General features: G+C 38.5%; 1 protein-coding gene across 1 annotated transcript in view; it reads right to left on the bottom strand.

Annotated features, from left to right (window-relative positions):
• LOC127663495 (slit homolog 3 protein-like) overlaps nucleotides 1-27,743 on the bottom strand; it is a 204,084-nt gene that overhangs the window by 976 nt on the left and 175,365 nt on the right. Inside the window, 9 exon segments of the mRNA XM_052155095.1 lie at nucleotides 96-301; nucleotides 491-779; nucleotides 1,207-1,361; nucleotides 13,527-13,657; nucleotides 17,716-17,959; nucleotides 19,846-19,983; nucleotides 20,165-20,258; nucleotides 24,091-24,230; nucleotides 25,675-25,772. Of these exon segments, the coding sequence (XP_052011055.1) occupies nucleotides 96-301; nucleotides 491-779; nucleotides 1,207-1,361; nucleotides 13,527-13,657; nucleotides 17,716-17,959; nucleotides 19,846-19,983; nucleotides 20,165-20,258; nucleotides 24,091-24,230; nucleotides 25,675-25,772 (1,495 nt within the window).

The following is a 27,743-nucleotide window of genomic DNA, read 5'->3' on the forward strand; positions in this document are numbered from 1 at the left end:
GTGGAACGGAGGACAAGGCATCAGATAAAGCATCAATATAATACATTATTATAATACATTAAGTATTATATTATTAAAATGTTAAGGTATCTCACCTGATTCACAGGTCAGCCCGGTATATCCAGGCAGGCAGTGGCACACCGGTTCTCCACTCGCCGTCATTCTGCACTGCCCATTCACACAGTGCTGCCCTCTGCAGGCAGCTGGCTCTTCTCGCTTCTCACAGTATTGACCTGAGTATCCTTCTGCACATGAACAACTGTAGGAGGAGCCCTTTGGTACACACACACCATGCAAACACCTGCAAAGGAGAAAGAGAGCCTTACTCTGTGTTATAACTGTTAAACCTGTACATTTAGCACAGATTTATTCTGTGTTTCAGTTCAATTTGAAAGCGAATGGGTGTTATAGTTGGAATATAGTACTGTATATATTTTGTTTTAAAAGTTTTTGTGTGTGTGTTTGTTTGTGTGTGTGTTTGTTTGTGTACCTGTTGCTCTGGCAGGGTCTCTGAGAATTCCTCTGTTCACACAGTGGGCCGCTGTGGCCAGTGGGACACTCGCAGGTCACGCCTGCTTCTCCTCTCTGTCTGCAGGCACCCTGAGCACAAACACTACAGGAGTGACAGCCCGGGAGGATGCCCTCTACCCCTGCCAGTCCACTGCCTAGGTCCTGAAGCTCCCCGTTGAGCCGTACATTATTGATGCAGCCGTTAAAGGACTGGAACGGACGATCTGGACCCGGTCGCAAACCTGCAGTGCCAATTATAGAGGGGACACCTAAAAAATAAACAAATATATATTTATTACATTCAAGTGTAGAGAAATAACATGTAATACAATTACTATCAATATGCAGTCTTTAATTTTCAATCATCATTAATTCAAACACATTTTATACAGACACCTATACTCCTTTACACAGTCGGTAAGGGATTTTAGCTTCTTCATTATGAAATTAATATCAAATACTATTGGCAGGATCACTTTTGTTGAGAGCATTATCATATTTCATATCTTTATTTGTATGGTAGTCTCTTTCATTCAAAGATGTAATTAAGATGTAATCAATGCATGTTCCCTGGGAATCGAACCAATAGCTGTGGTGTTACTAGAGACATGATCTACAGGAATAGCTTTGAAATGCTTTGAAACTTCTGAAATTCAGTTTAGTTTAGATACACATTAAGAGCAGCTTTGATCTTACCACCAATATAAAGTTGTGTATTGAGATCCACTGAAGGAGGGCGGGGGAGTTTTCCCAGGCTTTTAGGTGCTCCTTGATCCACCACTAAGCTCAGGGTCTGATTCTGGATCAGCACCTCCACCATGTGGAAAAGTCCATCATTCACCGACTCCACACTGAGAGAAAACAAAGAGACAGTACAGGTTTATCACTCATAAAAAAAAAAACAAAAAAAAAAACTGTTCACTGGAACAACACAAGGAGACTTTATGAAGAACGTTAACATCTTAACATCTCCTTTATTGTTCCAGGAAATAAAATAATACGGGTTTGGAACAACCTGAGGTTAAATGATGACAATACAATTTTTTGGGATAACTGTCCCATTTAAATTCACATTTAATCTCGTGAGACCCCGCGTCCACATGTGTAGCCATTACATATTGGCTTCGCTATACAACCTATGGCACAGGTGCCAGCATTGGCACGTGAGGGGTAATCACTGGCATGCCAGCAATGGTGAGAGAGGAGTTGACTATTATATTTATATAAACCCCACACCTGCATTCCAATCTACATCTTGATGTAATCGTTCCTCATGATCATGCAGCATGTTTTCATGAACTGAATGGGAGGCTAAACAAAAAGTATAAATGTGACTAGACTCCCACTTTCGGTTAATCGTGTGAATAAACGGGCCCGCTTTGCTTCGGTCAGTCTGCGTGGATGACAGCTTACGTTCAGTGTTTAATTTGTTTCTTTTTGCTTTCAGAACAATACATCATGTAATAAAAACACCACTATTAATCCTTGAGATTTCCAACCTAGCATACATGTACACCCTCTAAACCATTGTCACACTCAAAATTATATTAAACGATTAAAAGAGAAAACATAAACCCACATTGTGGGATTCAAAAAACATACATCGGTACAAAATATAATGTAACGATTGGCTGGCATGATGATGAAGACGAGATGATGAATAACTCAAGTGCAGTTTATTATAAATGTGAAATCCAAAAACCATAAATTAAAATATGAACAGAACATAAACATGACGTTAAAAACCAAACAACATTACATTAATATACCTGACCCAAGACAATGGCAAACATGAGGGCTTAAATACACAGACATGGGTAACAAGTAAACAAGACAACCAATCAGGAGACTGAACTAATAAACAAGATAACAAGATAATGACCATGAAACAATGACCATAGAAATCCTACATTCACTGTGCATGATCACACTGAGAATGAATGGGTTCATCCAAAAGTTAGAAAATGGCTGTATACAGAGTTAGGATGAAAATATAGTGCATTTCAAACTGTTCTGAGACCAGTGAAGACAGATAGCACACTGGAGGTTAAGCCATTTACTAATTAGGGAGCAAGGGAGCATCTTATAGCTTTCCTTTGCAGCCTAGTGCATTCACTTCTAACATCTGGTCAAAAGTTTAGCTTCATGCTGTAGATGACGTTTGGACCACTCAACATGTTTGACAGACATGGGACAATGATAATCAGTACATAGATTCAGAATTGTATAATGCAAAATTGTATTTTAACATGGTTGGCAGTGATTTGATGATGCTCTCTATTATTTTTAATCAGAATGGTTTATTCAGCTTTATAGAAAATCAGCTGTAATGTCTATAACGTCTCAAAAACATGAATAACCAACACTCCCGGAAAATTATAAACTGTTTGATGAAAAAAACTCTGACTTTCTATAGATGGAAATTACTTAAAATTTAACAACTTAATCCCACTGTCCACATTTGTGGACATCAATATTTAGAAAAACTATTTGGTCAAGAATATTTTTAATTTTTTTGCTTGTTAATTAGGTGCTACTTGTTACAAACCAAAAAGGGAAATGGAAAAATGCACAGCAGTCATGCAGGGGTTTAAGGAGGTTACTGTATATACAGTATATATATATATATATATATATATATATATATATATATATATATATATATATATATATATATATATATATATATTAAATCTCCACTTCTTATAAATGAGGTAGCCAAAATTACTTTGTTTTAAAGGTAAAATGCTTTCGACCATGCAGCGATTCTGGGTAAATATAGTGCAGGTTGATTGGTTAATGACTGTTTTGACTGATTGCAAAATGCCACTGCTGAAGTAAATGGACTTTTAAAAGTTACATTTTAAGATTAAACAAAAGCCTTAATGTGCCGTATAAAATCTCCATCCACACTGTCTAAAAATGTCATGGTTTCCACATTAGCTTCTGTCAGGTGTATTTTCAGTGAGCCATAGTCTGGCAGTGATGTGGGGAGAGCTGAAGTTGTGGGAAAAGAGAACGCTTGTGTTGGCCATGAGTTCTCTCTTTCTTTGAGTTAGCGCACACAAATCACATCCTGCTGAGCTTGGCACAGTGGCTGTGTGAACTCCTGAGAGCGATTCCGTTTCACATGCTCATGTTTGAACAATTGAAAACTTCTATGACACATCTCGTTGTCTGTGACAGTGTGCTCACACCGGCACAGCCAGATGATTTTCGCCCATTTCTTTCTTAGTTTCTTGCATTGCACTGCATGCAGCATGATGATTGGCCCCGACTCTGCTGACTTCTGGAATTGTGAGCTGTTTAAAGGTGATTCTGCAGTTGTTAGGGTTATGAACTTATCAGTATCCTCTGAACCAACTCCAGATCATGAGAAAGCAGTTCTGTCAGGCTGTAGAAACCCCCATTCTGTATTGTAGTAGTTATTGCTGGATGGAACACAAGCAGTTACAGACAGCTAGAGACAGTGGTTTGGCAAAGGAGGACAGAGACCAATAGAGACAGGGAGAGAAGGGGGGAAGAGGGTGAGAGAAATGATATTGTGGTGGGTAGAGTGTATCTTAATCCTCACCTCAGCCTAAAACAAGGTTTTCTTTGGTAGAGTAGAAAAAACACATACATCCGAAAAACAGATCAAGTAATTCCTTCCCTCTAAGAAGGGAGGAGACTAAGTTCAATGACAACATGCTGTCAAAATGTGTAAATCTCTCTATGAGGCAGGTATGTAATATTTACCCAATGGAAGCTTGACTCCATATTACCTCATTACTTAAAGGGATAGTTCAACATGAGTGTGAGTAAATGAGCACAGAATATTTATTTTCGAGTAAACCATCTTTTCAATTAAAAACTCAAAATACTATAGAATACTGAAAAATACAGGCATCTAAATAGGGAAAACTCTATAGGTCACATTAGATAAACTGTGAAGTCCCCTTTTTTCATTCACCTCAAACATCCACCCGATGAACATAGCTATACAGAAATGTAAAGCAAACAAACAGACTAACATTAAAATTTTCATTGTGGGCAGTGAGTTAATATTTGCACTGGCTCACAACTGTATTTTCCATTGCAAAAATGCTGAGGCCATATGTGTGGATAGAGATCAGTGTCCCCAGATATAGGGGGGGTACGGTTCACTGAGGTCTTGGCTGAACAAAGACCCAACACATTAACACGTGTGGTTTGCATTACAGACCCATAATTCAATTCCTGTTTTAAAACAGGCTTTTGCAACAAACACTACAGTCTGTCGGCTAGACCCCCCAAACATCTCCCACCCGTCCATTTGATACATCAGTACCACCATGGATGACAGGCTTTATTATAATATAAGGATATTTTCATCCACAGTCTCTGGTTTTGACAGCCGTCTTTCATTAAGTCGGTCTGAGGGCCTACTTGCTGGCTGGGATGGAAATGGGAAGAGTATTTTGCGGAGAAGGTGGCGATGGTGGGAATATAATGGAACAAAAAATAAGGCTGTATTATCAGAATGAAAACAGACAAAATCAGAACATAAATCTTCCCACTGGGGAGAGCCGAAATCACTGGAATTGGCTAAATGTTCTCAAATGTTGTGCTAGCACCACTAAGGGGCGCCAGAGATCAGCATAGCATTTGCAACCATTGGTCTTTTGTCTGTATTTTGACAGACAGAAAATGACCTGAGGCCATAATATTTTTTAAATAGGGGGCGAGAAGGTGGAGTGTCTTTGATGTGCGCCTAGCCTGCATATTAGCTTCAAGCAGCCCATTCTGGAACTCAATAAAAACAAATAGAAACCCGTGGAAGATTTCAGCAACCTCATGTCACCCTCTTGCATGAGGGGAAGTCAATTTCCTGTCAGCTGAAAATAAAATACTCTGTTTTTCCTTGAGCGAAACTGCATTATAAATGACACATACACAAAGTTAGGAGCTATTACCCGTTCCTTCATCTTGGAGAGTTATCTAGATCAGCAAACCTGTAGACATATTTACGTTTTACAGATTCAATTATGCAGCACAATCATGTGCTTACAAGAGTACTATTGCACAAGCAGCCTGACGGTGTTACAAGCTGCAGCTGTAAAGTCAATTATGTATCTTTGAAACGTGAATAACTAAACAAGATTGTTTAATGTCTAAGATGTCATGGAGTGTGACCAAGCTGTAAGGGACTTAAGCTAACAGGCAACATGAAAACCTTTGCAGGTGGGTGGGAATTACCTTTTCCTGATAGCGCATTGTGCATTTTGGTCCCATGGAAACCAAGTAATCATCATATTTACATAGTCAATGATGAGAGAGATTTTGAGGTTGCATTTCCCTAAGATTACATTTTTACTCCACTGATGGTTGTTCATGGTATACAGTACTGCCCAAAAGTCTTAGTCACATAATATCAATCTTAACAAAAAAAAAAATTGTCTTAAAATGGTTATATATATCTTCAGCTTTAGTGTGTCAATAGGACATATCAATTTTAAACTCCTGAACATTCCTTTTGCAAATAGAATAGAAGAACAGGGAGCCCTGCAACATATGTCATGGCCCCCACAGAGCCCCCCACTGAACAAAGAGTCAGTCTGGGATTACATGAAGAGACAGAAGCAGTTGAGAAAGCCTAAATAGATAGAAGAACTGTTGCAAATTCTCCAAGAATCTTGGAACAGCCTATCAGCCCACAACTAAGAAAAGTGTCCAGGTGACCTAGAAGAACTGGTGCTGTTTTTTGGTCACACCGAATATTGATGTAGCTTTTTTATGTTTACTGGACTTTGTATGATGTTAATTGATAAATGAAAACTTTTTACGTCATTATTTTTGAAGACATTTTCACTATGCAACATTTTTCACAATGCCTTAAACCTTTGCACAGTACTGTATGTTTAGAAAAATATCCATTCCTGTTGACTACATTACATAATTAACAACTAAAAACAACTTGCTTTACAACCCGCTTTTGCCACCAAATCAGCAGCAACAACAACAACGGTGCTAGGTGACAGCTTTCATCTAAAAACACTGAAACACTTTTAAACCTTACTGCTTACTGATAGTCCACCACCTTTCCAAAGCTGAGATGCAAGATATAATATTTTGAACAACAAGAATAATCAAAAAGAGCAGAATATTTTCAAACAGAAGCGTTCTACCAAGCCACACAAGGAACAATTGCATCAAGTTTCATGCAAGATAACAAGACAATGACCATGAAACAATGACATAACAGAACTATTAACAAGATTATAACCAATAGGAACAGGACCACAGAAATCCTACATTCACAGTGCATTATCACATTGAGAATGAATGGGTTCATCCAAAAGTTAGAAAATGGCTGTATACAGATTTAGGATGAAAATATATTGCATTTCAAACAGTTCTGAGCCCACTGAAGACAGATAGCACACTGGAGGTTAAGCCATTCACAGTAGAGCGATGGGCTTTGTTTCATATTGCTGCATATTTTGCAGCTGAACTGCAAGTTAGCACACTTGTTAGCACACTTAGACATGGTATCCACTAGATCCTTTGAAGCAACTAAATTCAATGTGTGAACTGCACACCATTGGAGTAATTTCATTCTTAAAAATGAGCAGTGGTTAAATGCTGAGGTAAACCGCACCATCTTCACCTGGCTGGCTAGTAGTGGGTATCAGTTCTGAGTGTAATACACACAACCACCCCCTTCTAAAAATACTCGAAGACTTACTGAATGTAAATCAGTGGTGTGCTTATTTAGAAAGAAACATTTTAAAGATTGAAAAAAGAGAATGTTTAGGATAATCAATAAATAACAAATTTACTGCGTTGCCTTATTAATATGTAATCATGTAATCTATAAAAAAGTAACTGTAGTACAATTACAATTTTTTAATGTAATCTAATTACAAGTACTTGATATTTGTAATCTGATTACATAATCCAGATTACATGTAATCGGTTACTAACCAAGAACCAGTGGCGGGCTGTGCATTTACAGCCTAGGCCTTCAGTGTGATTCATGCCATTAAGAAAACACAGTTTCACAATGAATAAGATGCTGTCATCATACATTACATGGCAGTCAACTAATAATACCAACTGACATTTTAAAAACACGTCCACGCACGAAAGCCAGAACTTGAAACGACACTTAATGCTCAAGCAAGCCTAACTTTAACTGCAGTATGACTGTTTTGTGAAGTGAACGTCTCACGAACAGACATTCAATAATCATAATTTTTAATATGAATCTAACAAGGAGGTCTATAATACCTGGAAAAATCTATCTAATAATATTTGTGATTTAAATGTTGCTTGCAATAAATTTCGTTTTGTCAGGGTACACGATTATGCTGCGTTCCACTCAAGTTGGATGTGGGATATTCCTACTTGATATCTCCAACCATATATGCATTCTATGCCACGATATTCGGAAGATGACGTTTAAGGAAACAAAACTGCAATGCTCCCGTTAGCTTAGCAGGGGTTTGACTCTCATTAGAGATGTCTCCTAGCAAAACAACTGATAAACAGTGCTGCAGCGCTATTATTTGTGCTTCAGGTGTACGATTAATATAAGATTGTAATGTGTTATACACCTGTTTCTGCAGACTTTGTTAAACAAGCTTTAATATAATGTAATGTGGAAACAAACTCGTTTATCGATATTACTTAATAAGGTGAATGTTTATCACTTACTTTGTTTATCTCCCTGAGTGTCGACATGTTTGTGTGACATCATGCACCTGCATCTCGGCGAAATCGGTGTTGAGAATTTCTGCACGAGCCTACAAGTTGTAATTCTGACTTCAAGATGCATTCCATTGCACTTTTTCTTGTAGGAAGTTGTAAATTCCGACTTTCTGAGTTGAATGGGGGCAGTGGTGGCTCAGTGGTTGAGGCTCAGGGTTACTGACCAGAAGGTCAGGGGTTCAAGCCCCAGCACCACCAAGATGCCACTGTTGGGCCCTTGAGCAAGGCCCTTAACTCCAGGTTGTTCCAGGGGGATTGTCCCTGTAATAAGTGCACTGTAAGTCGCTTTGGATAAAAGCGTCTGCCAAATGCATAAATGTAAATGTAAATGAATGGAACGTAGCACTACTTTTCAAAACTTGAACAACACTGAATGCTCAAGCAGCCTAATTTACACTTAGAAAACTCCTGATGTTGCTATTACAATGCAAAAAGCACTTACCAATTAACTTGAAGTAAAAATCAGTCCTCCTTTCCTGTTTAATAAATTAAGCAATCACACGGTCATGCAGAACATAAATTTTGTTTTATCTCTTTCTCAATGGCAATAACAGCAGTGATGACAGCCGAATGGTCAGACAGCTTGATTTAACGCTTTTCGCTCTTGAATTACATACATCACTTAAAAGCGTGACTGTGTCCCTCAAGGCCAGCTAGAAGGCCTCGACCGGGACATTTCCTAAAGATCACACCTACCAAGAAAAATAAATCAATCTGACTGGCTCATGAATCTGACAATCTGACTTTAGTTGCCCATTCATTTGCACTGTTGAGGGATTCTGAAGACATTCTGAAGGCCTAAGGGGGTGGAGCTCAGACTGCAGACTTCGCATTTGGGCATGCAATTTGTGAAACAGTTGTTATTCTTTGCTTGTAAGCATCAAGGAATAAATTCTGACTGGATGAACTTTTCGTTTTTCTCTATTTGTTTGTAGATTAAGTAAAAGTGGAAAGCGATTAACAATACATAGGCAAAAAGGTGACTGAGAATGAAAAGATGAAATATATTTATTTATTTGGCATGTTAGGCCAGCAGAGAAGGCTATGCTGGCTCTGAAAATTTGCCACGGGTAAGAACAGACTGATTTAAGCCGAAAAATTCAGTGGCACAGAATTCACAGTGAGATCAGTGATAATCATTTTTGGATGAATTGTTCCTTTAAACTCTATCCCTACAGCATCACTTCCTTTTTACTACATTCATATGCTCTACTCACTCAGGGACTGTGAGGGAACGAAAACAGGCCATAAAATCATACCCTGACATCTCTTCCCTCACCCTAGTGCTGTTCAGCATTAAAACCAGTTAACATGCCAAACATTAGCTGCTTTTGGAGGGTTGTGATTAGGCGTGGTGCAGGATGGTGAGCCCACACTGAGCAGGACAGAGGAGGAGGAGGGCGGGTGAGGGAAAACGTCAATTCAAACATTCTCATTAAATTTCCTGCAAAAAGCACTGTTTCTGCCGAGGAGCTGCCCACGCGGCTGCTTAAACTAATACTCAGATTAGCATGACATTTAGTAAAGGGCAGCACATTAACACGCTGCATGGGCCCAAGCATTCGTCTCATGGTAATGAGGCATTACTGCTAGTGAAGAGCCTCCTCTGCTCTCCTCCCCAGTGCATCTTTCTCTCACTCCATCCCTCCCCTCACCCACACCTTCCGTTGAGGCAGGATCACATTGCAGAGATAAGTGTCTTGCACTCTACATTGGCATCTTGGTCTCTCTGGGGTCTGATCTGTCTTTTTTCCAGTCTTCTGTGACCTCACTTCTTTTCTCTCATGTTTCTGCTCTCTTATCACTCCGTCCTTCATCAATACTTCCACATGGTGACATCATTTCTCCTTGTTTTCCCTGGGAGGGATCCCTTCTTTCACGAAGTTCAGCAGGGACAACATGTAAGAGGAACCGAGTGGGACTTGTAGATGGTATGGGAATCTAGCAAGTATTTCTCTCTGATCTTCACCCCACAGAGTCTTTATGACCCAGTTACACATTTGAAGTCAAGCACCTACAGAGCCACTGAACCAAACCAAGTCTAGGAATGCTCCAACCACAGTTTCAAAACCCCAGCTTCAATGGTGGGAAAACCCAAGCAAGTGAGCTACCCAGATGCTGCACCAATGTCCAAGCATTGTGGCATGTGTACAGGTTACAAATTGAGAACCAGGCTCTGCAGGAGCTCAGCCCACTCTGGTTCCACTAGGGATGATAAGATTCACCGATTCGCATCGCATTCGGATTTGCACTACAATGGCCTTTTTGTGAAAGGTACATGAATTAGAAGTCAGAAGGCAATTAAGTTAATTTATGATTGCATAGCATCATATTTTTCCCCATTGCACCGTATTGCATTGAATCGCATTGTGCTGAATCTAATCGAAATCAGAGCGCACTGCATCGTAATAGGGGTGAATCGTATTGCATCGGTAGCTGCTTCATATGTATCTTTAATGTATCGTATCGCAGGCTATGCATTGAGATGCGTATCGCATCGGCCTCAGTTATGGAGATGCACATCCCTAGGTTCCACACAGTTAGTGCTAATAATGGCACAGTGACCTCAGAAGTATTTTTGCCAGACTTGGGTGTGTTGTGCAATTACATGGCTAAAATCAGCTAAAAGAATGGCAATCGTCCTTTCTTATCCCTCACACTTGCTCTGGCAATGTGAACTGCATTCTTAGCCCAAAAACAATGGGATTCAGGCATGCCAAAGCCACACAGCACAATGTCACTAGAGGAGAAAAGCTAACAAGAGGGTGACTATCAGGCCACATCCACACCACTCAGTTTCATTTTTCAAATGTCATTGTGTTCCAAAAAGTTACTTAATGGAGTGTTTTCACAACACTCAGTTTTTGGTAGAGGAAAACAGTTCTAGTGTGGATGAATAGGCGTAAAGGTAATACAATGAATACGTCGTTTTCAGACTGTATATGATGAAATCTTCATGCTGAATTTGGCAGCTGTAGGAATGGAAGTCTTGCATTACAGCTAAAAGGGTCAAGTGCATTTTTGTCTAAACCTTGTGCGTTTTTTTTTTTGCATAATCTTAACAAATAAGCGCAATTTATGATACCATCATTGTGGGATTTGAGTGCTGATTTGAAATATGTTATTTGATCTTAAAAGTGCACTCAGTAACTTTTTGTTTGTGTCATCTTGGACTTACAGTGACACCTTGTGGTTTGGATGCAGCATCATTCAAAATCAATAGTTTTCAGTTACAGATGCCAATGTAGGAATTCACTATTCACAATCAGCCATGATTAATTTAATCCAAGAGTAATGTATCCAATAATAAGACAGTTACTAAGATTCAGCATGTAGTATTCAGCAGGTCATGTGATTCTAAAATGGCAGCCCCCATTTTTGCCTATAAACTTTGGCCCCGTTCATTTCCATTGTAAATGCATCACTGTAAACTCGACTTTTGCTTTATTTATTTTTTATTTTATTTAAAGAAAATTAGAGAAGAGTCAAAATTATGCCACAAATGCAGTACACATAGGAGTTTGCAAGTACAGTAGGAGTCATGGCCTAGCAGTTAGAGCAATATCAGTTGTTGAAGCATCACATTATAGATGGTCTAGGGAATATATAGTCATTAAAACAGAGCCAGGTAATCAGAGCCATGGTTTAGTGGTAGTCATACATGCTCCAAACAGGTTGAGTCGTGGTGCTCATGTGGGAAATGCAGGTTTGAATCCAGCTGTGTCCTGATCCTGTTCCCCCTTTACTAATAAAAAAGTGTCTAAAGGCCAAACAGTCTGTGCAAGTACTCTGAATGGACTCTTAATTGATTGGGCCCTCACTGCAGGCAGAAGGGAATAGGGGAGCTCTGAAGCGGGAACGAGATTAACTGGATCAATAAAAAGTCATCAAGCAAGCAGGCAGGCAGCGCTTGAGCACCCAGCACACTGCTGTTCACCTTTCCTGCCTGCTAAAACAGCTGCCAATCACAAATGTTTATGCTCTAATTCTACAGACCCAGATGAAACAGAGGCTCCAAGGGAACCCAACGTAACACCACATTCCCTTTCCAACCAAACAAGTGCATGGACACAGATCTCTATCTAAAATCCTTTGAAACTAGGTTATCATTAGGTCTGTGTGTAAACTTGCTCTAAAAGCCTGAATCTGGGCTCTTGAAACCCATTACAGAGAAGCCTGTGCTAGCTTAATGACATCTGCATTGACCCACTAGGCCGGAGTCAGGCACCATCTGCTCCAGACTCAACAAGCTTGTTGACTGCTGGAAGGGCAGGGGGTGATGGCAAAGAGCTCTGTGTTTATGTGGGCTCCAATGAGCAATGAAATCACACCGGATGCAACGTAGAAGTGTTCGCATGGGAACAGAGCGAGAGACGCAAACCATCGCCTGAGGCAGATTCAAGCAGGTCATGTAAACCCAGGGCTCCTTTATGGTTTTATGAAGTGCCATGAGCTTACAGAGATTAAACTTTCCTGAGAACGGGGAGAAAACGTACCCGCAAAAACTTCTGTTTCACCCTGACCTATTCTGAGCAAAAGTAGGGGGTCTCCTTTGAAAACACAGACATTTATAAGAAAGATGAACGAGTTTGTATGTTAGAAGGTTTAAAATAATTTAGTTGGTATCTGTGTGTTTAGATTATGGTGCAGCTAAAATTGTTTACTTTATGTATGTTTACTGTGAAAACAAAGGTATGCTCTGAGGTAACAGAGGTAATTGCTGCCAAATGCCTTCAAAGGCAGCATCCTTACTCAGGGCATGCCCAAGTTTGAAACCTCCATTTTCAGTTTCCTAACATCACTGTTTTTCAAAGTATGTGATTATGGAGAGTGTTTCCGAAAGTCTGCATTTCATACAACTCATACAAATAGAGCTCGTCACACAAAGTTCACAGGAGATTCAGCTTACATTTCAAGAGAGTTAGCATGTTGCTAAGGCTAAGTTAATGACATGATAGCAACAAGCATAAATGTACACAGCACAGTGATATTGGGTAAAATAGTCCATGTTTAACAGTATTAAAATATGTTTCGGAAAGACGTATAAAGTCCTTATAATTGACATTTAGCTTGAGTCCGCCATCTTGGATTTGTATTTATTTTTTCCGCAGCATGTAATATACAATGCTTTAGAATATAGCCAAAACTAGGTGTCTTAAAGGGATGCATAAATATGCTGTCTACCTTTTGGAACAGCATTCATGTTGAAAGTGTTCCTATGACGCCAACTGAGGCAGCATTTTAAGGTTGTGGAACTAAGCAAGTGTGTATGTCTATATCCTCACCTGTACACGGTAGTAGGAGGGTACTTGGCAATGTCATAGATCAGACGGATATGTCCCTGGTACAGCTCCAGGGCAAGTGGGTCATGGTCCTCCTTATACAACAAAATGCCATTGTCTTTATCTGTGGCTACCTGAAAAAAGAGGGAGAGTGAGAGTGAGATAAGGAGAGAAATATCAGTCGAGGATAACTGCAAAAGGAGTTTTGACAATACCCAAAACAAACGAGAGTACATGATAGCACTCCGTTCCTTTTCCATATACTGGGAATGATACACACACACACTAAAAGAGAGAATGGCTGTAGGCCAAGCCTTTAGCTTTCTTTTTAGTCGAAGGTATCAAATGGTATGCCTGCAAGCAAATTGTGACAGCAAACAGCTCACGTTGATAGAAAAGAACTAGGATAGGACGAGAAAGAAAAGGAGCAGTTGATGGGTTATGAGAGTGGAAGCTTGCACATCAGTTGGGAAAAGATTTGACTGCTTTCTTGTGTTGAATTGCCTGGAGGTATATGTACATTCAGCACATACACAAGTCCCTGTTTCTGTCAGTGGGAATTTAATGGGAGGGCCTAATCATTAGTGCTATTAAGCACAGTTTTACTGAGTATGCTGGAAATGAACCAAATTTTATTCCCAGGTGCCAGTTCTCTGTGTCTTGCCTTTAAAGACCTGTCTGCTGACACCAAGTCTGATGTTGCTAAAGGACATGAAAATGCAGGTGCGGGGTTACTATTTGCGGGGCCCCAAGCAACCGTCCAGCCGGGGCCCCCTTTTGACATACAATCAGGGGAAATTACATAAAAGTGATTTTATATTATAATTTTACAACAATTTGTAGCCAAGACCATTCAAAATGTTTAATCATATATAATTATGAATGCATGTTTTCCAGATAATAAATATAATTTATATGCTCCAACAAAGTAATAAAAAAGCAATATTTACCTACAAGTTGTTTTAGATTTTTTTTTATTGTAAATGAACAGGGTGTGCAAAAAGAAGACTTGAAATTTAACCTATTGAAATTACGTCTAACTGACTACCGGTACTTTTTTGTTATAATTGTTAGCGCAATTTTAGCACTTTATTTATATAATAGTTCCCATTCCCTTGTGTCTGTTCTATGTTTCTTGCTTTTAAATGCCTGTTCACACCAAGTCTGATGTGACTAAAACATGTAAAGTGCACAGGGGGATCAACTCATTTCAATAGTTTAATAGATATAATCATGTAGCCAAGTTAATTACACGACAGCTTACATGAATAAGCATAACTATTAGGGCTGTCAATTTAAAAAGTAACTAAATTAATCATGCCCATTGATGCAGACATAAATTCTGCAATAAAAGTACAGATTCTCCTACCATATGAGCACTTCAAGCTTGAAGTTAATTTGTTCTTACATCTACGGACCCTTTTCACATCTCTGGGTTGGAGAGCTGATGTAGAAGGGTAAACTTGAATGGCAGTGAATGGGAGACCACAGCCAATGTAATTTTTGCTTACCCGTTTGCTCCAACAGCAAAAGAAATAATCAACTACTATGCTTTCACAACTTTCCAAATGAAGATAAAAATCTAGAGAGCTGGATAGCAGCAGTAAGAGGAGAGAAATAGGCCACATTGTCTGTCACTTACTCAGAAGCTGTTTTAGACGACCCATCAAAGCTGCATCTCTTTTAATTTTTAAAAGCGTATTCCTGGGTAATATAATACACAGTACAATGTTATACATTTTAATTTTGAAATATAAAAAGTTTGCTACATTTACTTTGTTAAAGGAGGTGGAAATGTGTCATTACAGGTCTGTGAAAAGGGCCCATACCTCACAAACAGGGCAGCTACAGAATGAGAACCACTGGATACAAGTGAGAAGCTCCAAATGCATCCAAGGCATGCGCTTGTACATAAAACAACAATTAAAAAAAGTGCAGAGGGAACGCAAGAACGCATACTGTGAGAACTGGACACATTGACAAACAGATTGCAGTCATCTGTAGGCTTGTTTCAATGATATGAAAATAAAACAAACAATACATTGAGTTCTTAAGGCACTATTTGTATTGACTAATCAATGCTTTATTCATCTGACAGAATAATGCAATTTATTTCAAACAGAATTTTAATCCGTATGATATATTTATTATAGGCCCTACATATTATATGTATAATATTTGAATTATTATGCATTATTTATATGAATTATATTCATTTGGGGGCCTTTCGCAGCAAATAAAGATGTTTACAATGAATTGTGTTTAATTAATCAGCATGTCCTGTAAATAATTTGATTAAAGATTTTAATCGATTGACAGCCCTAATAGATATACATAGCACACAAACATTGGGTAAAATAGTTGTCTTTTTATTGTGCCTGTTCTATGTGTCTTACCTTTATGGCCTGTTCACACCAGTCAAAATTTTGCAGACCAAAAATATTTGCACAAAATCTGGTGCTAAAGTTTTTTCATTCTATAAATGTTCGTGAGTAGATTTCATTACCCAAACAATAAAATGAAATCGACCTAGTCTCTGAAAAAAACAAATACATCCACATATTATTGCTGTACATTTTTAACTTGGTGTGAAGGTGTTTACACATACTATTTACTTCATGTTTTTCATGTAAAAAAAAATCTGAATTAATGTAAACAAACATTTAGAAAGCTAAGTTGAATACTACCATTCCTAGAGCTTGTAGATTCATTAAAACTGTCATTTAACTCTGAAAGGCCTCTCAATCTACAGATGTGCTGCACTGGCATGCAGTGTTGGGAAAGTTACTCAAAAGAAGTTATTAATTACTAACTACTAATTACATCTCATTACAAGTGTAATTAGATTACTGCACTAATTACTCTGTCTGCAATTCGTGAGTTCGAATCCAGGGCATGCTCAGTGACTTCCTCGTGGCCGCTATAATGTGGTTCTCGCTCTAGGAGTGGCCGGTGGTGGGATGTGCGTGGATACCGTGGAGAATAGCGTGAAGCCTCTACACGCGCTAATGCTGTAATGCGCTCATCAAGCCACGTGATTAGATGCTCAGTTTGACGGTCTCAGATGAGGAGACAACTGAGATTCATCCTCTGCCACCCGGATTATGGCGAGTCACTATGCCCCCACGAAGATTTAGAGCGCATTGGGAATTGGGCATTCCAAATGAAAAGGGGAGAAACAAACAAACAAAAAAAAAAACCTTATTAACATCGACCAGATGAAAAATACAAGGATGAAACTATAATTCTTTCAAATAAATTGCATAAAACCAAATAAATAATTCACGAACTGGCCAAAGAATTTTAGGGCGCTGCATTAAATTAGAAAACATACAACATTAACATTTGAACATTAGATGTTTAAATTCACTATTGTTTTATATAGAATTGTTCTAGTCTTATACATTATTTAACACAATTACATCAGAAGAAACTGTAATTAAATTACTGAAAAATGAAGAGTAATCCCTTACTTTACTTTTTTCAATAAAAAGGTAATTTAATTACAGTAATGAACTACTTAGTAATGCATTACACCCAACACTGCGGGCATGAAATGCAAAAAGACATTTGCTCCTTGCTTACATTCACAGAGAGATGAACAGTTATTGAGCTCTTTTTAATTTCTCCTACTTTAATTAACATTAGTGTGCCCTCCAGACAGCGAGCCGATGGGCTCATTTCTAGCAGATCTAGCAGTGACGCAGGGCCCTGATTGCAACAGATAACATCCCGGCTCAACCTCTATTACCATTAATATGTCCTCAGGAGAGGCATTATTCATATTGCTGGACAAGAGGTGACATTCTCATAATGTCAGTGAGGCCAGAGCTGGCTTGGATTGTGCACCGCAGACGAAAACAAATGTTACAGGGTAGATCACTTTTCATGGCTTCGATATATATATATATATGTATATATATATATATATATATATATATATATATATATATATATATATATATATGTATATATATATATATATATATGTATATATATATATATATATGTATATATATATATATATATATATATATATATATATATATATATATATATACATATATATATATATTTCTAGGGGTTATTGTGAATTTGGGTGATATTCTGACATGTGAAGTCTATATTTCAGTTAGAAAAAAACGATCTGGGATCCATTGTTAAGCATTACAGAAAGCGGTTGCAGGCGTACCTGGAGGGATATGTGCATGGGTGGTCGGATCTTGGCGCCAGAGAGTTCCACATAGGTATCTTTGCCAAGGAAGTGTACAGTGACCATTTTATGGCACTTGTTGCCAAAGAAGCCAGGCAGACAACGGCACATAGGCTCCCCCTCCACGACCAGACACTGGGCTCCATTCTGGCAGTCAGAATGATCACATGGACTTGTCTTCTGGAGCAATATCATTGGCGGAGGGTGCTCACAGAACAGCCCACTAATGAAGAACGGGAAGAGAAAGAGAGATAAAGAGGTCACTTTCATTGCAATACATACATACATATACATCAAATATATATATTTTAATGATTGTTTTTATGTGTGTTTTTTTTTCAGTAAAAATATGTAAACATCCTTAAAATAAGATAAATTTACTTGAGAAGCAAAACTGTGTTAGATAAAGATTTGTTTTCCTTAAATTACCTTTTAATTTTCTTATCCCAGTGACCCATTGTTTGTTTTAGTAACATTTTAAGCATAAACATGAATACATTTTGTTAGATTTGAGCTCTTTCTTTCTTTCTTTCTTTCTTTCTTTCTTTCTTTCTTTCTTTCTTTCTTTCTTTCTTTCTTTCTTTCTTTCATAAATGTACGTCACACAGAAGGTGGAGATAGAGTTACAATATTGATAGAGTGTCTGAGGTTAGATGGTAAGCCAGATTAATGCCGCGCTCAAGACGCCATCAGGTCCTTAATTAGTAGCTGTGGTGGGGTGAAGGATGATGTGTAGAGAGCTATTGTTCTGTTCAATGCCACACACACACACACACACACACAAACACACAGAGAAAGTGTTATAATTAGCCATATGGAGATTCATCTCCTGTGCATCTCAGATGTAACGGTACACTGACAAATAATTAAGCATGCCAACCGTGGGTCTGAAGCTTGGGGTGTAAGTATGTATGTGTGTTGACTCAATTTATCAAGCGCTTCATAATCATAATGAAAACAGGTGTGCATGTATTCTGGTTATCTGAAAAATATTAAGCCCCATGAAGTCACAATAGGAGTGTTGTCCATGTCTGTATAGCTTTGAGGTTATATGGTAGTGTTCTCGTAAAAGGTTTACAAAATAACTTAAATCAGATATTTACTTTTAATTTTCCCTCCCCCTAATACCACCTGCAATTGACTAGTAATAACAAGTAACAAATTAATAACTTCCTGTTTCAATAGGAAATATGGACAGGAAAAAAAACAAATCCAACCAAACCAAAAAGAAACAAAAAACAAAAAGACAGTTAGGGTTAAGCTATTTTATTGTCAAATTATATATACTGTATATAAAATATATAATAATACGTTTATTTTATATAGCGCCTTTCTTGAACCCTAGGTCACTTTACATGAGAGCAAATTCATGAAATAATGCAAATCGACAGATAACACACACACACACACACACACACACACACACACACACACACACACACACACACACACACACACACACACACACACACACACACACACACACGAAGGAGGTGTGTTAGAGCGTACAAAGTCTAGGAGCAACAGTCATAAATGACCTGCCTCCCATTAAAGACAACCTGAACTTTGGGACAAACGGGAAAATTTGCACCAGTAGACCATAGAGTGCGAGTGGGAATATATGGGCGAAGCAACTCAGTAACGTATTGAGGAGAGGAGCAAGTGTGTGAAGAGCCTTGAAAGATATCAACAATATCTTGTATTGAATGCAATAGGTAATTGGTAGCCAATGGAGCTGTCGCAGAATGGAAAAGACGTGTGCAGACTGTTTACAGGAAGTAAGAACTCTAGCTGCAGAATTTTGGATGTATTGTAGGTGATTTAGGATCTTAGTTGGTAAACCAAAGAAGAGTGAATTTCAATAATCCAATCTAGAAGAAATTAATGCATGGACTAGTGTTCCTTCATCATTCGTATTGAGTACAGGACAGAGACTATTTATTACATAAATTAAGGAATTATGTCTTTATAATAGTAATATAATTAGCCTAAATGAACAACAATATAATTAAATTGGAAGCATCCAGTTAAATAGTTATTTAAAGATGTGTGTGTGTGTGTGTGTGTGTGTGTGTGTGTGTGTGTGTCTGTAAATAATGCGTGTCTTACCTAAATCCTTCCTTGCAAACACATGTGTAACCATTGATGGCATCAACACACTCTGCCCCATGTTGGCATTTGTTCTCCAGACAGTCATTGTAATCCTGCTCACAGTGCTGGCCAACATAACCAGGTAAACACTCACACCTGACAATAACACCACAAGAACACAGTTTAGACATTGAAAAAGGCCAAAGGTAACTTCTACTATGATAAATTATCTTGCTATGGTGTCTAGGAGGTCGTGCTTGTCTTTCCAGTGAAGTTCTCAAACGTTCTGACCTATATACCAGGCTCTCCTATTTCCCAATGGAGCTCACACACTCACCTGTAGCCCTTACTGAGGGGAACACACTTGGAGTCATGTTGGCAAAGGTCAAACCCAGGCAGGCAGGGGTCAACAACCTCCTCGCATAGATCGCCTAAGACACACAAAATGAAAGAATACACACTGTCAAATTGCTTCAATAATTGCCCTCTCACAGCCATCAGAGGCTAATCCTATGGTGAAATACTCAAAACCTTGACTGGCTGAGGTCAAGGTTTTGAGTTTCAGTATTAAAGGAAAATCTTTGTTAGAACATACAGCATGTGTGTCACAACCCCCCTTGCAATCCACTGGTATTTATGCTGCTTTTCCCATCTGCCAGTGTTTGACCGTGTGTGGCTTTTACTGAAAACACATCTTTGTGTGATGGAAAAGCCCTTGTAGAACTTGCAGCTCAGCGGGGTCCATATGAAGACACTAAATCACTGCCAGCCAGAACCTTCAATACATTCCCTGTTCCTGTCCACCTGCTGTAGGATGTCCGGCTCTGCAATAGGCCGTACTGGGTCTGATTCTACCTCATCAACCCCAAATATACACACATCTCACACTCATTCACCCAATTGTCAGTACTTCCTGAACAGGGACCAAGTGAGCTTTGTGTTTTGGTCTAGTTTGCTGTATGGCACAACAGCTGCTCAAAAACAGATGTACCCTCTCCATGCTCTGGCCCTTGAGACTGGGTTTAGGCAATGGCTGCCAGGCCAATTTCCTCTGGAGCCTTCCTGGAGCAACTGTGTTTGTTTGTGTGTCCTAGGGGAATCAGTGCAATCAGGTGTCTACAGCTCATTCAGGACTGCTGCACCTCGCAAGATTTGTCTGGATTCTGGCAAAGAGCTTAGGCTGTGGGTTTTTAAATAAAAAATGTTTGTTGGTGGTAAGACTTGTACTGACTGAACTGAATAAGCAACAATCCTCAGTAGAACATTCAACAGCAACATAGGGTTTTAAGGTTTTAAAGTACATAAAGTACAAAAAGTAAACTTTTGTCACAGTGTTATTTGTGATGATTTGACAATGAAGGAGGGCTAAAATGTAAATCTTTATGAGATGGCACTTCAAAAATGCATATGGCAGACTTAATTTCAAGTCATACATTTTCTAAGTATGTGCACTTTATGGGAATCAAAATCATGAAACTTTTGATGCATTACTCTACCAATTGAGCTAGTTGGAATAATTTGTAATATGATGACACAAGTTTAAATCTATTTAAAAAGTTTATTCGCTCTCAGACATAAGCCATCTGCCGTTGAACGCTAGAAAACATAACACACAGTAAACCACACAGTGGTTTCAGCTCTCTTTTCTCTATCTATCTATATTTTGCATACATTTCCCCAGAGGTGTCACATGTGTTAGAAACACTGCTTTATTCGCAATAAAATTGTTTTTGATATTCCGATTTTGCACATAAATTAAATTAGCTACTTAGATGAAAACATGACTAATGAAATTTTGAAACATTTTCACTGTTCAAGGATGAAGCTCAGCCCCATGTCTTCACACAGCTGGAGATCACATACTGGACATCTCCAGCCAAATAACATGAATCTCAGTACAGTATAACTCATAAATTAGCAGCGAGCTATGGGCACCCTAAAAATACAAGTCCCAGTGTGCCCTGGGGTACTAAGTAAAAAATGCAGAGAAAAACTTCATTAGTCTGCTGGAAATGTAAGTGCAGCATAGTTCTAGCAGGAAGACTAGCAGCTGCACATCATTGCACCATTAGCTTGGTAACATCTAGCCAATCACATGTAAGCCATCGCTTATAAATCTGCTCACAATCTATCACATTGTTATTTCAAAGTGCTAACACAGCAACCTCCACCATCCGAGTACAACTTCTTCCGACCGACAAATGGGGCTTACATGAAAGAGAGACTTCACATTCCTGTTTTATATTCATCAAATAAATGTAATCTAAAACTTAACTCAAGTCTGCGAGTCTTCCTTATAGAACTTTTTTCTTTATTTCATCTCACCACAAACTATAATTAATACAAATAAATAATAATAAATAAATTGATCAATTGTCACACATTTCTGCATATACATGGTGAAATTATTTATTTTTCACATATCCCAGCTAAGCTGGGGTCAGAGTGCAGGGTTAGCCATGATACAGCACCCCTGGAGCAGATAGGTTCAAGGGCCTGGCTCGCGGGCCCAACAGTGGTGTCTTGGTGGTGTTGGGGTTTGAACCCCTGACCTTCTGGTCAGTAACCCAGAGCCTTAACCGCTGAGCCACCACTGCCCTCAATTACACATTTTACAGTTGAGTATTTGATGAGCTCTTTGCCATATTTTATTTTTACAAGTGGCATATAGAGGCAGAGAAAAAGAAAAGGAGAACCAGTTAAAAATGACAGCTTCCCACAGGAAAGAAAAATTACAAATCAGATATCTTACTTGTATTTTCTAGGCAGCAATGAGATAACAGAAATAATTTATGTTTTTGCTTAAATTTCCTGCTTAGATCTAGGAATTCTCACTTGAGTCTCTTGAGCGTTTCAGAAGAGATCTCAACAATATCACAAACTCTGCTCAAATTTGCCAAGATACCAAAGTCAAAAATCTATATAAATTTCAACAAGAGTCCAATATCAAATTATCTGAGGGATACTATACACGTTCATTGTTATAAATGCTGTAACACTGGTAAAACATTGGGTTTATCACACTAAAATCATGTTAATATGATTAATGTTTACATCTTGTGGCCATACCTTTGAAACAGTGAGTATTTTAATGTTTAAGAGCTAGCCCCATTCACTTACATTTTAAATGTAGAAATTACTTTTTTGTGATAATCAACATTATGCCACAAATGCTATTAATTGAGCTTAACTTGTAATGAATCCAGAACATTCCTTTTAGAGTAACCTCTGAGCAATGCATTTTCCCCCTCTGGGATGGTTTAAGACTTGGCAGCTAGATACTAATGCTGAATGTGCCCTTCGAGTATAAGGATGTGGCCCAAAATGTCAAACTTCTACCGCAGCAAGTACACACACACACACACACACACACACACACACACACACACACACACACACAGTTGTGTTTCCATGTTTTATGGGGACTTTCCATAGACATAATGGTTTTTATACTGTACAAACTTTATATTCTATCCCCTAAACCTAACCCTACCCCTAAACCTAACCCTCAGAGAAAACATTCTGCATTTTTACATTTTCAAAAAACATAATTTAGTATGATTTATAAGCTGTTTTCCTCATGGGGACCGACAAAATGTCCCCACAAGGTCAAAAATTTCAGGTTTTACTATCCTTATGGGGACATTTGGTCCCCACAAAGTGATAAATACACGCTCACACACACACACACACACACACACACACACACACACACACACACACACACACACACACACACACACACACACACACACACACACACACACACTCTACACCAACTATACCCACTTCAAGGGAGGTGGCAAGGGAGCATGCAGCTTTAATGACAGGGCCGGCAAGGAACATTTGCACTTCCTGTCTTCCTAAGAAGAAGAAGAAGAAATGTAGAGAGGACAAGAGCAGTGGAATCACCGGGCCGCACTTGGCTAAGGCGAAGTAGAAAGGAGCAGACGGTTTTAACAACAGCTGCACTGAGTCAGGAATTATGTCAAAAGCTGGTTTGTTTAGTAAAACTGCCCACTACCAGCCTTAAGATGTATATTATTTTGGTTTCCTAATGTTTACTTAGTTGTGGCTAGTGGACATAAATACAATTGTCACAAGCGGACAAGTATAATGACCTCATTGCGGTGCAACTGAGAAAGACAAAGAGGGCAATATGACAAAAGAAATGGAAAGAAACCATCTGAAGTACTCTGAATGTGTTTAGAGACTCAACAACTGTTAGTTTTATTAAATTTTGTTTTCAAGTTGGAGCAGTACCTTTGTAGTTAGGGGGGCAGACGCAGGTGTAGTTGTTGATGCCGTCCACACAGGTGGAGTTATTCTCACAGTCATTGTCTTCACAATCATCAGGATTCACTTCACACTGCTGGCCCTCAAACCCAGGCGGACACACACAGCTAGAGGAATGGGAAGGAGGAAAGCAATGATCAATACTTCAAATGTTGGAACAAAAAGAAAGACAATGCACATGGTTTTCAGTGATTCAGCTCTGCTGGCTGACACCCTGACATTAAGAAAGAGTAATTTTCATCAGACCCACAGCCAGTACAATATCATTTGTCTATTTCATCTTTCATTGTTTAGTCTCTAAATCTCAAACCAACACCCATCATTAGCATGCTGCTCATTTGAGCTAACAGGTCAAAACATGGTTTTCTGCTTTTAACACACAAAACAACAACATTAACACCACATTAAAGGTATTGTTCACCTGAAAAAAGAAAGTCTGTAATCTAATCAAAAAGTTTGGTCTTACACAAAGCTAACGTATGGCTGTAGAAGAATGGAAATACAGTGCACACAAGTACTATGGACTTTAATGATAGATTTATGTTATTTTTTAAGCTTATTATTGTTCTTTTAGAGTAAATTATCTCAGAATTGTGATTTTTGGGTAAAATATCCCTTACAACTGAAAGCAGAAGTGGGACATAGGCGATAATGTGATGACGCTATACTGATATTCATATGATTTTCCTATTCTCTATTTTCATTTCCACCCCTCTCTGTTTTTGTCGTTCTCTCTCAATTCTTTAAAGTCTCACAGATTGGAGAAAACCCAGTATTTGATAAACCTCCATCTACATGGTGACTCCATGATTGAGAAAAGGCAGTAACACTTATCTCACACTGTAGAAAGTCCCACGCCTGGCTCTACCCGTCCGCCCTGTTCCTGCCCACTGCCTGCCATCTCTCAGGGGCTGTGCCAGAACCAATCAATATCACCCCCGCATACATAAAAACACACAAACCTCGACACTAACACGCACACAACATCACTTCTCTGGGCCAGCCCAGTCAAATCTCTGGACTCATTTGCTGTTTTTTTTTGTTATGTTATTGGGAACCACTCCTGATGCACAGCATGTGAAGCGGCTGCCTTCAATTACAATAGAGGCTTAAAGCGTCATTCCAAAAGTTGCCGGGTTATACTGTATATAAGACACAGGGGATGTTTACTGTTCCCTTACTATGGTCTGTTTGTTACTTGCTTATTTCAAATGTCTTTGGGTAATACAAGCTTTGAAATTTCAATTTACAGATTTTGTCAAGATGTGCATTTTAAAACTGAACTTTCAAATCAAATTAACAGGCTTTTTAAATATTATTTTGACCTGTTGGCTACTTTTACTGATAGGGATAGCAGAGACAAGACAGGAAATGAAGGAGAGAAGAGTGGAAGATGTAAATTGATGTAAGCTGGGCTCAAACCCACATCACTGGCATAAGCAACATGGCCTTTTAAATATTTTTTTAATATTTTGAAGCATGCATTCCTAACTACGGTTCCAACAAATGAATTTATTTTTGATGGCTGACAGAATATAACAGATACTCTACCTGTACTGGCCCTCCTGTCCAGGTGTGAGGTGGCATGTTCCTCCGTTACTACAGGGCAAACTGATGCAGGCGTTAATAGGGATTTCACAGTTACGGCCCTGAGAATAAAGAAAGAAAGAAAAGAGGCAATGAGCATGAAATGAGAGAACAAAATAGATCATGTTTAAAGGGATAGTTCACCCAAAAATGGAAATGTTCTTATCATTTACTCACCCTCATGCCATCCCAGATGTGTATGACATTCTTTCTTCAGCAGAACACAAACAAAGATTTTTATAAAAATGTCTCAGCTCTGTAGGTCCATACAATACAAGTGAATGGTGATCAGACCTTTGTAGCTCCAAAAAATCACATAAACTCAGCATAAAAGTAAACCATATGACTCCAGTGTTTAAATTCATGACTTCAGAAGCCATAGAATAGGTGTGGGTGAGAAATAGATCAACATGTAAGTCCTTTTTTACTATAAATCTCCTATTTCACTTTCAAATGTGAATGTAAAACTAAACATGCACAACATGTGACTTTCAGATGTAAAAGTGAAAGTGTAGAGTAAAAAAGGACTTAAATATTGTTCTGTTTCTCACCCTCACCTAGTATATCATTTCTGAAGATATGGATTTAAACTCTGGAGTCTTATAGATTACTTCTATGTTTCCTTTGTGATTTTTGGAGCTACAAAGGTCTGATCACCATTCACTTGCATTGTATGGACCTACAGAGCTGAGAAATCATTCTAAAAATCTTGTTTGTGATCGACTGAAGAAAGAAAGTTTAATGATAAGAGAATTTAAATTTTTGGGTGAACTATCCCTTTAACACAGGCTAGGTACTGACTACTGTTTAGTATACACTGTATACTACTTACTATAAAAAAAGAGTAAGTATAGTAGTGGGTGTAACTCCACGCTAAATCTTTCAAACTACATTTGTCACATCATGACCTCGTCACATTACACATTTAAATCAGTAAGTGTTTTAGTAAATATTTGGTAGTCTGATCAAAACATTTGTCACAAAAAAGATAACACTTGATTTTACTTTCAGTTCATCCATCGCATTGGAAATGGAAGGTCAAGTCAAGCGCATTGCATTGTGAGATATTTTTTTTTTTCATGTAATATGCGCTTTTGTAATGTTTGTTTTAGCAAATGTAGAAAATTGACATGCAGACAGTATACAGACTATCTATATTCTGCAGCAATACTAAGAGTAGTAAGCTAGTATGCTATTCCAAACAAAGCCACAGAGTGCTCCTATCAGACCTTTACATCATGGGTCAAAGATCACAATCACAATGGTTACCACAGATGTCAGAATTTGAGTTTTAAAATGAATAAAATGCAGATAATCTACAATTTAACATGATGAGTTGTAAACAAAATGACAACTAAAATGTTAATTGCAATTGACCTTTCAAACAAGGTTAAACATTGACTAATGATCCCAGTGATTTGTTTTCAGTTGCTATATTGCAGTCCAAAGAAGACTTCTGTGCAATATCAAGGTATATAGAAGTACCCATACTCTTTTTACACTGGGCTGAATTTCTATGACTAACATTTCAAACACTTCCATGACTAACACTTCAATTTCAAACAAAGGCTTATGCCACCGATATGCCTATTTCCTGCGCTCTTCCCAAAGCCTCCATATGCCTCAACTTTATCTCTTTCTGTCCCTCTGTTTTATCTATCTTTCACCCTCCAAATTCAGTATTCTTGAACATTCTAATTAATCTTCACTTTGAGGACAGACTTGCACAAAAACACACCTGCACTGACCTTGGGAGCAGAGATTTTAATTAAAAGACAGACCATTGGTTTAGTCTTGTAGAGGGCAAAGGGTCAAGCTCTTATCTGTTCTTCAACAGAACAACTCTGACAGGAATCCCATAACCAAACAAAAGGCTAATGATTGCATGCTGCAGCCAGGACACACACACACACACACACACACACACACACACACACACACACACACACACACACACACACACACACACACACACACATGTTGTGTTTCCATGTTTTATGGGGACTTTCCATAGACATAATGGTTTTTATACT

Source organism: Xyrauchen texanus, chromosome 23, assembly GCF_025860055.1.
Source record: "Xyrauchen texanus isolate HMW12.3.18 chromosome 23, RBS_HiC_50CHRs, whole genome shotgun sequence".
In the NCBI taxonomy this organism is placed as follows: Eukaryota; Metazoa; Chordata; class Actinopteri; order Cypriniformes; family Catostomidae; genus Xyrauchen; species Xyrauchen texanus.